The sequence below is a fragment of the Aquarana catesbeiana genome, linkage group LG02 (genome assembly GCF_042186555.1).
Source record: "Aquarana catesbeiana isolate 2022-GZ linkage group LG02, ASM4218655v1, whole genome shotgun sequence".
NCBI lineage: Eukaryota > Metazoa > Chordata > Amphibia > Anura > Ranidae > Aquarana > Aquarana catesbeiana.
This window is the reverse complement of record NC_133325.1, coordinates 107,324,042-107,338,764: the sequence shown is the minus strand read 5'-3', so window position 1 is coordinate 107,338,764 and position 14,723 is coordinate 107,324,042. Positions and strand designations below refer to the sequence as shown.

The following is a 14,723-nucleotide window of genomic DNA, read 5'->3' as shown; positions in this document are numbered from 1 at the left end:
TTTTAAAAAATGGTCTCTTATATATTCTATCTATCTAAATGAGGAACATTTCTTGAGTATTTAACTTTCCAAAAATGACCTCTATAGGAATGCCCTTGTAGCCAGTTTTCAATCCATGTACTCACCCTATGGTCCATGCCAACGGACCTTATTTTGTACAGTAAACGTTTATGGGGAACTGTGTCAAATGCTTTTGCAAAATCCAGATACACCACGTCTACGGGCCTTCCTTTATCTAGATGGCAATTCACCTCCTCAAAGAAGGTTAGGTTAATAGATTGGTTTGGCAAGAACGATTCTTCATGAATCCATGCTAATTACTGCTAATGATACCATTCTCATTACTTTTTTGACTCTCTAATGTCTAGTACACACGGGCCAAATGTCGGGAGACATCGGCCGGTTCAATAAAAATCGGCCAACACGCAGAATGTGTGTATGCCACGCTGTGAGCCGGCTTCTGTCGGACGAGCATGCTGGAAAACCAGCAGCCGACTGGCTTCCAATCAGTGCGCTCAGCCAATAGTTAAGAGCGCTGATCGTAATGTGTGGGGGGGGCGTAAGTACGAACAGGTCCAACCCGAGCTGTCAGGTGTGTTGTTTTTCTTTTTTTTTTCATTCATTCAACCCGCCGGGTTGAACAAAAAAAAAACTGTTGGGTATACCAGGCTTAAGATGCTCCTTCTTTTTTATTTTGGTTCACAATCGTGTTACTGACCTGCTGCCAATTAAACAAATTGGTTGCAAAATGTTTGTCCAGCTCTTCCTGTTCAGTACCCCTAAGACCCCATTCACACAGGGACGACTTGTCAGGCGACATAGTCGCCTGACAAGTCGCCTCCCGTTCTGTACTATGGAGCCGTTCTAAGGGGAGCGACGCAAGTTGCTCCGACTTAGAAAAAGGTTCCTGTACGACTTCGGGGGCGACTTGCATAGACTTCTATGCAGAAGTCGTTTTGCAAGTCGCCCGGGCAGTCGTTTGCAGGTCGCCTCGCTGAGGCGACCTGCAAGTCGTGTTGCCCCTGTGTGAATGGGGTCTTACTTTGCCAGATTTTTTTTTCCGTCTCAACTTCCTGAGATGTGTTGTTGCTGTCAATTTCAAGAGTACCCTTTTTTTTTTTTTAAAGGTATATTATTTAGAATAATAAAAAAATGTAGTTTTATATGCTGCAAAATATTTGCGCAGCTGTTTATCAACTTTTTTTAGGGAAAAAACATAGTGCTAGTGTAGAAAAAAAGTACTATAATTATGCATTCCTATGGACTGGTGGGTGTCAGTTTGTCATCCGCCTATCTCCGGGTCGGATCAGGCCCTCTTAAAAAAAAAAAAAAAAAATAAATAAAAATGGAGGACTGCGTCCCCTTACGTTTGGACCAACTGGATCGGAGGCAGCTGGGTGTAAACGGATAGCGGAGTCCGTTTACTCCCAGCCGCCCATAGAACAGAGTGGGGTCTGTCTGTGCCTGCTCAGCAGAGACTGAGTGGATACAGACCTGTCATCTGCCCGCTCTATTTGATCAGCAGGGGATTAGCTCACAGATACCCTGCTGATTGTAACAGCAGGCATCTGTTTAAGGCAGGGGTCTCAAACTCGCGGCCCTCCAGCTGTTACGAGACTACAAGTCCCATGAGGTATTGCAAACCTGACAGTTACAAGCATGACTCCCACAGGCAGAAGCATGATGGGACTTGTAGTTTCGCAACAGCTGGAGGGCCGCTAGTTTGAGACCCCTGGTTTAAGGGGTCTTTAAGGCCAGGTTCACACTGATGCGACACGACACTCATCCTACTTTGGATCTGACTTTGCCCTGCGACTTGAAGTCAGAGACATGTCTGACTTCAATGAACGGGGATCCGACCTGGATCCCCGCCAATACCAGGCACTGTGTTTGGTATGAATCTTGAGGAGGAACTCCACGCCAAATTTTAAATAAAACAGCATAGGTTCCCCCTCCAAGAGCATACCAGGTCCTTCGGTCTGGTATGGATTTTAAGGGGAACCCTCCACGCTGAAAAAGCGGCATGGGGGTCCCCCCAAAATCCATACCAGACTTTTATCCGAGCACGCAGACTGGCCGGTCGAGAAAGGGGGTGGGGACAAGCGTGCGCCCCCTCCTGAACCGTACCAGGCCGCATGCGCTCAACATGGGGGGGTTGGGTGCTTTGGGGCAGGGGGGCGCACTGCCTAATGATGGCTTGCTTCACTGATAGTGACAGTTCTTCGGATTTCATATTGAGAGTTGACAGCAACAGATTCCAAATGCAAATAGCACACTTGAAATGAACTCTGGACCTTTTATCTGCTCCTTGTAATTGGGATAATGAGGGAATAACACACACCTGGCCATGGAACAAATGAGCAGCCAATTGTCCCATTACTTTTGGTCCCTTAAAAAGTGGGAGGCACATATACAAACTGTTGTAATTCCTACACCGTTCACCTGATTTTGATGTAAATACCCTCAAATTAAAGCCGAAAGTCTGCAGTTAAAGCACATCTTGTTTGTTTCATTTCAAATCCATTGTGGTGGTGTATAGAGTCAAAAAGATTAGAATTGTGTCAATGTCTCAATATTTATGGAACCTGACTGTACATGAAGCCTAATATATATATTCGTGTGTGCGTGTATATATGTATGCACACACACACACACGATTGGCATGCTATTTATTTAATTTCACCACCTCTTCTTCTTTTTTTTTTTTTTTCTTCTAGGGATAAACGCACTGTGCCATCATGGCTCATTCAAAGACCAAGGGCAACGATGGAAAGATCACATATCCCCCGGGAGTCAAAGAAATCTCTGACAAAATTTCCAAAGAGGAAATGGTTAGGCGTTTGAAGGTGAGCTAATCTTCCGTTGCTTTGAAAGATTACAGAATAGGTGTATATAGCTATCTGCATTAACCACTTGCCTACTGGGCTTTCAGCGCTGTCGCACTTTGAATAACAATTGCACGGTCATGCTAGACCATACCCAAACTAAATTTTTATCATTTTTTTTCACACAAATAGAGCTTTCTTTTGGTGGTATTTAATCAGCACTGTTTTTTTTTTAATATTTGCTAAAACAAAAAACAAACTGGTAATTTTTCTCCTTCACTGATGTGCGCTAATGAGGCTGCGCTGGTGGGCACTGTTGGGAGCCGGTTATTGGGCTGTGCACAGGAGATGTCTTTCGCAATCTGACAGATTTGCAAAGAGTTTTTGCAAAGAGTGGCCAAATATTGCCAAGTCAAGATGTGCCATGCTGATAGACTCATACCCAAAAAGAGTGCTCTAATAACATCAAAAGGTGCTTCAACAAAGTATTTGTTTAACTGGTTCCCGACCAGCCGCCGCAGTTGTACTGCGGCAGGTTGGCTCTTATCTGCGAATCATCATCATTGTATGTCGGGCACATACACGGCGATCTGTGGGCACGCATGCCCATTTGCTAGCGGTGGAGTCAATCAGCGGGTCCGGCAGACTCTGTCTGCCAGCCACCCGTGATCGCTCCACAGAGGCAGAACGAGTAGAGTGAGATTGTCTGTTTGTCTGTCTCTAGTGATTAGGAACAGCGATCTCTCTGTACTCCCTGTCAGTCCACTCCCCCCCCCAGTTAGAAAGCACCTACCCTAGGGAACATTTAACCCTTTGATCGCCCCTGGTGTTAACCCCTTCCCTGCCAGTGTCATTTATACAGTAATCAGTGCATTTTTATAGTACTGATCGCTGTATAAATGTCACTGGTCCCAAAAAAGTGTCCGATCTTTCCGACGCAATGTCGCAGTGGCGATAAAAATCGCAGATCACTGCCACTGCTAGTAAAAAAAAAAAAAATAAAATAATAAAAATGCCATAAATCTATCCCCTATTTTGTAAACAAGATTTTGTAAACAAGATAACTTTTGCACAAAAACCAATCAATATGTGCTAATTGGGATTTTTTTTTTTCCACCTAAAATATGTAGAAGAATACACATTGGGCTAAACCGAGGAAGGAATTTTTTATATATATAATTTTTATATTTATTTTTTATATATATATATATATATATATATATATATATATATATATATATATATATATATATATATATATATATATAATTTTTTAAAAAATTAGCCAAAAATTAAAAACGCCTGTAAATAAAATGCAGCTAAACTCGAGTTAATGCCTTTAGCCACGTTTAGAAGTGTTTGGCGCTTGAAATTAGTCAGCGTCTGAACTCATTTTTTTGCTTTCGAAAAAACTCAACTGCCTAGAAATGACTATAAACGACCCTGTGTACATGTACTGATAAGATAACAGAGGAGAGTTCAGGAACAGTTGAAAAAAATGCCCAACTGCTCCTAAACGTCCGTTTAGCAGCAGCAGTGTACATGAGGCCTAAGAGCCCTTTCACACTGAGCTGCCCCGGGCTTCGGCAGTAAAACGCCGCTATTTTCAGTGGCGCTTTACCGTCGTTTTTGCGGTGCTATTTGGCCGCTAGCGGGACGCTTTTAACCCCCACTAGCGCCTGAAAAAGGGTTAAAAAAACGCCCGCAAAGCATTGCTACAGCTGCGCTTTGTCGGCGGTTCCGCGGCACTGCCCATTGATTTCAGTGGGTAGGGGAGCTTTAGGAGCGGTGAGTTCTCACCACTCCTAATGCGCTCCAAAGAAGCTGCTGGCAGGACTTTTTCTGACTCCCTGCCAGCGCACCGCTCCAGTGTGAAAGCCCTCGGGCTTTCACACTGGAGTGAATGGAGCCGCTGTTTCAGGGCACTTTGCAGGCGCTATTTTTAACGCTATAGCGCCTGCAAAGTGCCTTGGTGTGAAAGGGGTCTAAAAGATTTCAGTTTGTTGTTCAACTGAGTTTTACAGTTTATAGGTCACATTAAGGGTCGGTTCACACATGGGCAACACGACTTTAGCGCGACTTTGTACCGCGACTTCAACGCGGCTTCAGCGCGACTTTAGCGCGACTTCAGCGCGACTTCGGCAAATTACGAGGCGACTTGAAGTCGCCTCCATGACAGGCGACTTCGCCTGTGGCCAATCACCTCTCTGGGAGGGAGGGGGGGAGGGAGGGGTTTTCTCTGCAAAGTCGCTTGACTTTACAGAGAGATCCGACTTGCAGGCGACTTACATTGAGTTGAATGGGTACAAGTCGCCTACAAGTCGGATAGAAGTAGTACAGGAGTCTTTTCTGAAGTCGGAGCGACTTCAGTAGTGTCAATTAAGACGCTCCCATTGCCTACCATGTTAACCTAAATGCAAAGCGACTTGGGGCGACTTGAGGGCGTACAAGTCGGATCCCAAGTCGCCCCAGTGTGAACCGACCCTAAAGGTGGAAGAAGTTCTGAAATGATTTATCTTTGCCTCATGTATTTACATCACAGAAACCTGTGTAGACTTTCTATATCCACTGCATGTGTGTGTGTAATAATATATATATATATATATATATATATATATATATATATATATATATATATATATATATATATATAATATACACATGCATGTGTGTTTTGAGCTTTGGGACGCACACCCTAATGCAATAGGCTGTACACGCCTATGAGTTTTTGCAATTTTACACTGAGGAACATTATTCTGAGATTGATAATTTGTAGACGTGGCTTTCCACAGATTGGTGAACCTCTGCCTAACTTTACTTTTGAGACACCCGGGGCTAGATTTATTAAAACTGGTGAACTCAGAATTGGGTGCAGCTTTGCATAGTAACCGGCTTCCAAGTTTTTGAACCAACTGAAGTTATAAGTTGATTGTACTATGCACAGTTGCACCAGTTTTAGTAAATCTCCTCCTCTGAGGCTCGGTTCACATTGGTGTGCTGTCCGTCATTGCATGTGATTCGCACTGCACTGCTGTGCAAATCACATGTGATGTCTGTGCGATTCAATTTCAGCCATACAGATTTTATCGCATTTGGACCAAAGTCGTGCAGGACCCTTTTTTGGTCCGCACCAGAATCGGATCGCATGGGTGTTCACACTGCAATATGCAAACCGATCTGGGGGTGTCATTAACTTTTGTATTGACACTCCCCAGCGGTTCGCATAAGGCAGTGTGAACTGCCCGTGAGTTGGGTGGGATATGGGAAACCACAGTGGATTTGCAGGGTTTCCTGCAACGCACCAACATAAACCAAGCCTGACTCTACAAGATGTTCGTTTTTTTCACTTTCAACGTTACAGTATCAAGGTTGGTAGAGAATGAGTAGTAAAGTCAACTAAGAAAGCAAATTAAACTAGAGAAGCAAGGCTGGGTACGCCTTATAAAGGTAAGAAACACAGGATAAATCTACAATAATGGAGGCAATTTAGACATCAAGGGTGACTTCTAAAAGGGTGGAGTACCAGTGGGGGTTATCGTGCCACCATTACAGATGGGCAGTATAAGCTGTGTGGTTGACCAAGTCTGACCACTGTGCGCAGAAGGATTGGCTTTTTGCCATTTTTAACAGAGAACATGAGTTCGAATTGGGTCTGAATGTTGAGGTGTAGCAGAAATGAGGCAAAGTCTGGTGGTTCTAGTCATTTCCAATTGGAGGCAATCACTTTTTTTGCAGCAATCAAGCTATGAATTATAAAAGGAAGATGGGACTTAGGCCATCGATCATGCTATAGTAGGAGGGGGGGCCATAGCTTGATCCGGGGTTTGTTTGTAGCCAGTAATTGTAAAGATGAATTGGAACACCTGCTCTCAAAAGAGGGTGATTTGGGGCAATGCCACCAGACATGCAAGAGGGAGCCTGTCTCGCCACAATTCCTCCAACAGGATGGTGATGTATTTCTGGAGAATTTGGAGATCCGTTGGGGTGGCGGGGGGGGGGAGGGGTAAAATACCAGCGGTGTACAAGTTTTAGGTGGGCTTCCCAATGTGAGGTACAGTGGGAAACTTTTAGAAGATTATTGGTTGCATTGTTCCATTGAGCAAGACTGGAGGTGCTGGAAAGGTCTAATTCCCAGGATTTCATTGATAGGGTTTCCTTCTGGGAAATGAGGGTTAGGAGTAGTAGTCATTAGAAGAAAGTAATGCCCTTTTTGCAGGGTGTAGGAGAAGCGTAGGAGAGGACTTCTTTCGGTACTAAGGTGACTGATTTGAGAATGGGTCCCAATATGTGACAAATACGTAGGTATTTGTAAAAGTCTCTATGAGGAAGGTTGTAGCGCTTCTGAAGATCTTCATAGGAGGGTAGATTGGCGTTTAGTAGAAGGTCAACGGTCAAGTGAATACCTGCTTTGTGCCATTCATTGAAGGATATATCTTCAGTGAAGAATTCTAGTGTTGTTAAAGGGATAGATTGTAAGTCAACAGGAGATTGTTTAAGAGTGACAGAGCAGGAGAAAAGCTAAGATGATATAGTTGCTTGAATAGTATAAAAAGGAGAAGACAGAGGTTTGTCTAAGATGTTCTTTTAATTCCCAATCATGTTACGGACGTGTTTCAGAATATTTTTCCAGCTCTTCCTTGTTAGTACCACTTACTTTGCCAGCTTTTTTTTTTGCTCTGCCCCAACTTTTTTGAGATGTTGCTGCCACCCATTTCAGAATGACGTTATTTTTTTTCTTAAAATTGTACTTTTTCTCAGTTTAAACATTTGATGTTTCCATTTTCTAATTGTGAATCAAATATGAGTTTATTCAATTTGCCAGTCAGTACATTCTGTTTTTATGTAGGTTTTACAAAGTGCCCAAGCTTTTTTGGAATTAGGACTGTATAAAACACACACACTGTTGATGTAATTTCCTTTTTTAGATGGTTGTGAAAACCTTCATGGATATGGATCAGGACTCAGAAGAAGAAAAGGAGCATTATCTAAACCTGGCTTTGCACCTAGCTTCTGATTTTTTCTTAAAGCACCCAGATAAAGATGTCCGCTTGCTAGTAGCTTGTTGTCTTGCAGATATTTTCAGGATTTATGCTCCAGAGGCTCCTTACACCTCGCCAGATAAGCTGAAGGTAATTTCTTTTACTATTCTGTGATAAAATGACTGCAAAATCCTTTGCAGAGATGTATTTTCACTTTGAGATTAAACATTCAAACTTCCAAGGTAATACTTTTTTAGGCACAGTATATTTACTTTCTGTAATTATGCTAAGTACTAAGCCAGGGATATGCAATTAGCGGACCTCCAGCTGTTCCAAAACTACAAGTCCCATCATGCCTCTGCCTCTGGGTGTCATGCTTGTAGCTGTCAGAGTCTTGCTATACATCATGGGACTTGTGGTTCTGCAACAGCTGGAGGTCCGCTAATTGCATATCCCTGTACTAAGCTTACAAAAGCTTGTTCATCGATATGTGCCCACATTCTCTAAAGTCAGTATGATTTATAGGTATGACTGTATGCATCTTGCTAAATATGAAAAAAACAAACCTTTAATGCCAGAACAATGTTTTTAATACTTGCTCACATTAAAATGCATATTTCAAGCCTGATAATTACACTAACCCCCCCCCCCCCACCACCACCACCACCACCACCACCTTATCTGGGGACTTCAGGGTCACACTTGTATGCATATAGAAGTGATTGGGCCAAACAACTTGTGTAAACAACTCCCCAGAGACCCAATTAACTTGCAGAGTGTGTGTTTGGTGAATGTCACTTTCACTTTTTTACAAATACTCCCCCAGCATACATTGTAAACTTCATAATAGAAGCCTACATGTACAGCTAGCAAACATCTCCAGCTTGTTTAGGTTAGAAATGTATCTATTTGCTGAAAATGGTTCAGGAAATCACCTAACTTCCAGGCTTGAAGATCACAATTTGGGGAAAACTCAGGAGCCAGATAACCATCTGCTGGCTTGAAAGCAAACCTGTGCTTTGTCATGCACGGTAAAGCAACAGGTTTGCTTTCATACCCATCTACCGCACATTCTCACCTTTTCTTTGCTCTTCCAGCCTCCAGGAATGAATAAAGTACCTGGTATTTTGGGTGTAGGGAAGCTGGTTACTCACTTTCTTTTCTTTACTTTCAATGTTTTTTATTGAGTTTAAGCGAAAATGCAAATAATCAATACATAAGTGAAGTAGTATAATGGTTGCCATGAGTAAAATAAAAGTGCAGGTTAGTATAGTAGCATAAGGAAAGGACAGTAAGGTTGCAGTGCAGTATGTATACCGTATAACGGACTCAGTGTTAAATCATTCCATAAATCTTGAGTGGGTCTACTGTAAAGAGAATTTTTATGTATCAAACTTCTCCTTTCAAAGAGGAGTATGCACATATGAAAAATTCAAACTTGTTGTCCGTTACTAAGACCCCTTTCACACTGGGGCGGTTTGCAGGCTCTACTGCGCTAAAAATAGCGCCTGCAAACTGACCTGCAACAGCCGCTGCTGTGTCTCCAGTGTGAAAGCCCTCTGCCTTTCACACTGGAGCGGTGCGCTGGCAGGACCGGGAAAAAAGTCCTGCTAGCTGCATCTTTGGAGCAGTGAAGGAGCGGTGGTTTTTAACCCTTAGCCGCTAGCAGGGGGTAAAACCGCCCCGCTAGCCGCCGAATACCGCCGTTAAAACGACGGTAAAGCGCCGCTAATAGCGGCGCTTTACCACCGACGCACCTCCCGCCCCAGTGTGAAAGAGGCCTAAAGGACAAACCAGTGAAGGGAAACACCCCTGGATAGTGTGACACCACTTTACCAATGAACTGCAGAGACCAAACCCAGAAAGGACAGGGGGCCTGCCCCCTAGGAGGGGGTTGAGGAGGCCACTAGAGTCTCAAAACCCAGTCAAAGCGACAACCGACTAATTATCCGGAAAATCCAGAAAAGGTTCCAGAATATCTAGGATAATTGAAGAGGGTATGAGTTTTGGGGAGTGATAGAGTGGAAGGAAGCGAAGAGCAAGAAGAAAAAAAGAGAAAAAGACGAATAAGAAGAAATATACCTGTGCAAAAGGTCAGAATTCAATATTTGTATAAAATATTGATCAAATACATTCAGAATTAAATGGAACCATTCATTTAAGTAGCCCAGGGTTCCCAAGTCAGCTCAAATTTCTCAACGGAATTCTGAAGAATGCTTGTCCTCTTTTCTTAAAACACCATCCACGAAATTTTTCACTTTGCCATAGTAAATGAAACGGTAGGGCTCTTTTATGCCCGAGCAATCGTAATTTTGGCTTGAGTAGGATGTACCTAATCAGAGCTTGGGTGAATTTAGACATTTTAGCTATTCGTTGATTGAGAAGAGCTATCCCAGGGTCCTGGGGCATAGATACCCCTGTGATTTTATGAATCAGGTAAAAAAAAACAATTTCCGAAATCTTCAGATTCTGGGGCACTGCCAAAAGATGCGAAGCAGTGAACCAGTATGCCCACACTCTGTAAAGCATAAAGGGGAAACTGCAGGATATATTTTTACAAGGCGAGTAGGTACCATGCACCAGCAGGATATAACTTTTAAGATTGGCCTCTATCAGTGAGATATTATGCAGTCCCTTAAAGGAATGTGCAAAACAGATGCCAAGTATCTAGATCCTATTCAAATTTGAGGTCTCGTTCCCATCCCAACATATAAGTGGTTTTCTCCACTAAGGCCAAGTAAATTAAAGAAATACCTCCTCTCATCTCCAGGTGTTACTGTTAATGGGCTTGGTTTCTTAACCCGAATAGTGTAAAAAGTGAGAAATTTGGGTGAAGCGACCTTTCTCCCAAAGTGGCATCTCTAGTTTACTAACACAGTAGCCAAAAAGATATAGGCCCTGACGAGTTAATGAAATGTCCGATCCGGTATAGACCTTTGTCTGTCCACCATTTTAAATGCCCGTATGTCACTCCCGGGGGAAAGAGAGGGTTATAGAAAATATGGGCTAGCGGGTGCCACACTGAAGCGATTTTGGGTGACTGATGTAGGGAGTCGCATAAGGCTATCGAATGAGACAAAGTAGGGGAGAGTATAGGGGGTTGGGATTTAGGGTCACTTCAGATGAAATGGTCCATAGTAAAGTTGGGGACCGATTGTCTCTCCTTAGCAATCCAGTCAGGTTTGACTCCTCTAGAGTAGACAATAGAAATCTTAGCTAAATTAGCTGCCTGGTAGTGCTACTAAAGATTGGGGAGGCCCAGCACCCCCTGAAGTTTGGACCTATATAATACATGCTTAGAAAAACGGTGCCCCGTCTTACCCCCCACAATTTGGACAATAGCAGATTTCTGTTTGGAGAGATGGGTCTTGATTACTGGGATCGGAAGGAAGTGAAACAAGTAGAAGATTCAGGGGGAAGAATGTCATTTTAATCGCATGCACTCTGCCTAGCCAAGAGAGAGCCCTAGGGATGACCACTGTGACAGGTCAGTAGAAGGTTTCTTAAAGAGAGGAGAGTAGTTAACAGTGTAAAGCTGGTCAATAGATGAAGCCAAATTGATGCCTAGATAAGGTATTGACTTATTATTCCATGTGAAAGAGAAATGATCCCGCAGACGATCCACCAGGACGGGAGGGGTTGATACATTAAGGGCATGAAATTTGGACATATTGACTTTGAGGCCGGAAACTTGGCTAAAATCGTGTAGCAATTTGAGAATGTTAGGAGTTGAGATAAGGGGTGAGGTGACGAACCAGGGGATATCATCCGCAAAGAGGGCGCATTTATGGGTATACGGGCCACATCGGACGCTATGGATATCAGGATGGTTTCTGATGGCAACAGCCAGGGTCTCTATTGCTATAGCAAATATTAAAGGAGATAGGGGACACCCCTGTCTAGTTCCTCTAGCTATAGATAGGATGCAGGGCATTTACTCCTGAGCCTCTAACTTGCGTGGAAGGGTGTGAATAGAAAGCTTCTAACACTGGGGCCAAAACCCCATCTTTTGAGGTTGAGATTTTCCCCTCAGGGTGGGACTTTAAAGGTACCGATTGTAAAACAATAATTAAAATTTAAAGTAAAAAGTGTACTAAAGCACTGATATGAACTATTAAATAAATAAATAAGTGACAAATACTAGAAGATGACCAAAAAATATAGCTGCAATTATTGTGTATGTGAACTGATATCACACAAAAAGTGTATATATTCAAAATGTATAATGCGCTAATATTAACCTCCCAATATAACACGGTGTGATCTCTTAATGATTAATCAGTGAATCATGTGCAAAATAATCAAATAGAGCCTATTATAATTAACATAACATCCTTCACCATAACAAAATCCTATAACTAAATATCAATGTAATAATAAATTATTGAACACAATTAAAAAGAGAAAAATAAAGATAAGATATATTAATGTAATGAACCATAGTGCACAGGTATCTCAATAGGACAGCATACTGCTGTGAAAAAATATGTCTTTGGTGATTTGATGAATATAGACAGGTTTCAATGAGTAATCCCCAGTGATAGCTGGCTTGCTCATATATTCAGCTGCTCATTAGCATGGGCTGGCTTTCAAAGAACTTTCGCAGTATGAAACAACAAAGAAAGAAAGACCATTGCGCAGGCAGTGTGATATGTAATCCCTATATAATAAGGGTAAAAAATTCGCTCACACTTTTCAGCAGAATAAATCGCATATGGTAAGGTCAGTTGCATACAGCTAACAGCTAACAGCTGGGATCTCCTCACACGCCAACAGTGTACACACAGCACTGCTCGTCACTGGCTCCTCCCGACCGGTTTCATCACTAGACACGTGACTTTTTCAAAGGTCTTTTTTTTTTTTTTTTTTTTCCCCAAAGAGATCCTAGCTGTTAGCCCAAAACCTGGAAAGGGGAGCAAGGTAACAAGTGTTAGAGTATACAAGTCTTGCTGTCTGTTGGTGTGTGTTGCTGTCTGTTGGTGTGTGTTGCTGGGTTGCATTTTGGGGACTTTTCCTTTTAGTTTTTAATTTGCCTTTTGCTGTCACTTTTTAAATAGCTTTTTTTTTTTTTTTTTTCTTGTTTCATCAGTCTATCAATTAAGGGGTGTGGTTAATTGCTCACAGGTGCCTATTTAACTTGTTGTAGGACTCAGTCTGAGTGTGCTCAGTTTGAAGCTGTGGAGCTTGGTGTAAGTGGAGCTGGATTAAGTGGGAGTTAAAAACAAGAGTTTAAAACAGGAGGTTATAACAGGGGTCATAGTACCTGTGTAGTGTGAGTATCAGAGTGTTGTCTGAGTAGTGTGTGTGGATCGTTAGTACTTGTGTATTGTGTACCTGTGTATTGTCGTGTACCTGTGTATTGTCTTGAGTATTAGTGCCAGGAAGCTAGTTGTTAGGTAATTTGGACAGGGTAAAATCCCCAAATCCTCACCAAATTTAATAGGTACGATGCCCGGTGGGTGTGGAGAGGCGACTCTTTGTACATCTTGCCGCATGTATGCGTTCCTTGATCATCCGATCGAGGGCGAATACTGCTGTGCAAAATGTAAGCACATTGTTTCCCTGGAAGCCCAGGTTCTGAATCTGGGGAAGCAACTGTCAGCACTGAGAAGTCCCTCCATACTAAAGGTGAGCCAGGAACGTACACGGCAGGTGCCGGCAGGGGCCAGCACAGAGGCGGGTGGAGACAAAGAGGTGCAGGCACTAGCAAAGAGTAGATGGGTGACAGTCAGGAGGGGTAGAGGGGGAAGTGCCAGGGAGGCCGATCCAGGACTGGAGCATCCCAATAAGTACGCTCCATTGAGTGACATTGGTGAAACCAGTCAGGGACCAGCACTGCTGGAGATGAGGGACTCTCCTAGCTGCCAGGGGAAGAACTCCTCCAGTGAGAGTGGGGGGGCAGCAAAGGGAAAGGAAAGACAGATTCTGGTGGTAGGGGACTCAATTCTTAGAAGGACAGAGAGGGCAATCTGTAACCAAGACTTGAAGCGCCGAACAGTATGTTGTCTACCGGGCGCTTGGGTTCGGCACATCACGGATCTTGTGGACAGATTACTGGGAGGGGCTGGGGAAGACCCGGCTGTCATGGTGCACGTTGGCACCAATGACAAAGTCAGAGGCAGATGGAGTGTCCTAAAGAACGATTTTAGGGACTTAGGAGCTAAATTGAGGAAAAGGACCTCCAAGGTAGTGTTCTCAGGAATACTACCGGTACATCGAGCCACACCAGAGAGGCAGAGGGAGATTAGGGAAGTAAACAAGTGGCTGAAGAGCTGGTGTAGTAAGGAGGGGTTTGGGTTCCTGGAGGACTGGGCCGACTTCTCAGTCGGTAACCGGTACTATAGAAGGGACGGACTGCACCTAAATGAGGAGGGTGCAGATCTGCTGGGAATGAAGATGGCCAAAAAGTTAGAGGGGTTTTTAAACTAGGCGATGGGGGGGAGGGTCCAGAGACAGTGATAGCCAGCGCGGAAGATATTCCAGAGGGTAGTATTGGGGGCATTAGTGGTAGGTTAACCAAAGCACAAAAACACAAGGTGAGTATAGTAGCAAGTCCAAGTTGCAATCTTGAAACACCCAATACGAGGACAATATGCGACCGGTCTAAACTATGTGGCATGTTCACCAATGCCAGGAGCCTGGCGGACAAGATGGGTGAACTAGAGATACTGTTGTACAAGGAGGATTTGGATTTTGTGGGAATTTCAGAGACCTGGTTCAACAGCTCTCATGATTGGCTGGCAAACATTCAAGGGTATACCCTATACCGCAAGGACAGAGAGGGTAAAAAAAGGGGGAGGGGTATGCCTATATATCAAGAATAATGTACAAGTGAATGTGAGGGATGACATCACTGAGGGGGCTAGGGAGGAGGTGGAATCTTTATGGGTAGAGCTCCAAAGGGATGAAGCTAAGGGGA

General features: G+C 43.5%; 1 protein-coding gene across 1 annotated transcript in view; it reads left to right on the top strand.

The window, feature by feature from the left end:
• Positions 1 to 14,723, top strand: part of PDS5B (PDS5 cohesin associated factor B) — a 191,594-nt gene that overhangs the window by 46,277 nt on the left and 130,594 nt on the right. The window contains exons 2-3 of the mRNA XM_073613341.1: positions 2,718 to 2,846; positions 7,751 to 7,954. Of these exons, the coding sequence (XP_073469442.1) occupies positions 2,739 to 2,846; positions 7,751 to 7,954 (312 nt within the window). The 5' untranslated portion in view covers positions 2,718 to 2,738. The remainder of the gene's footprint in view (positions 1 to 2,717; positions 2,847 to 7,750; positions 7,955 to 14,723) is intronic.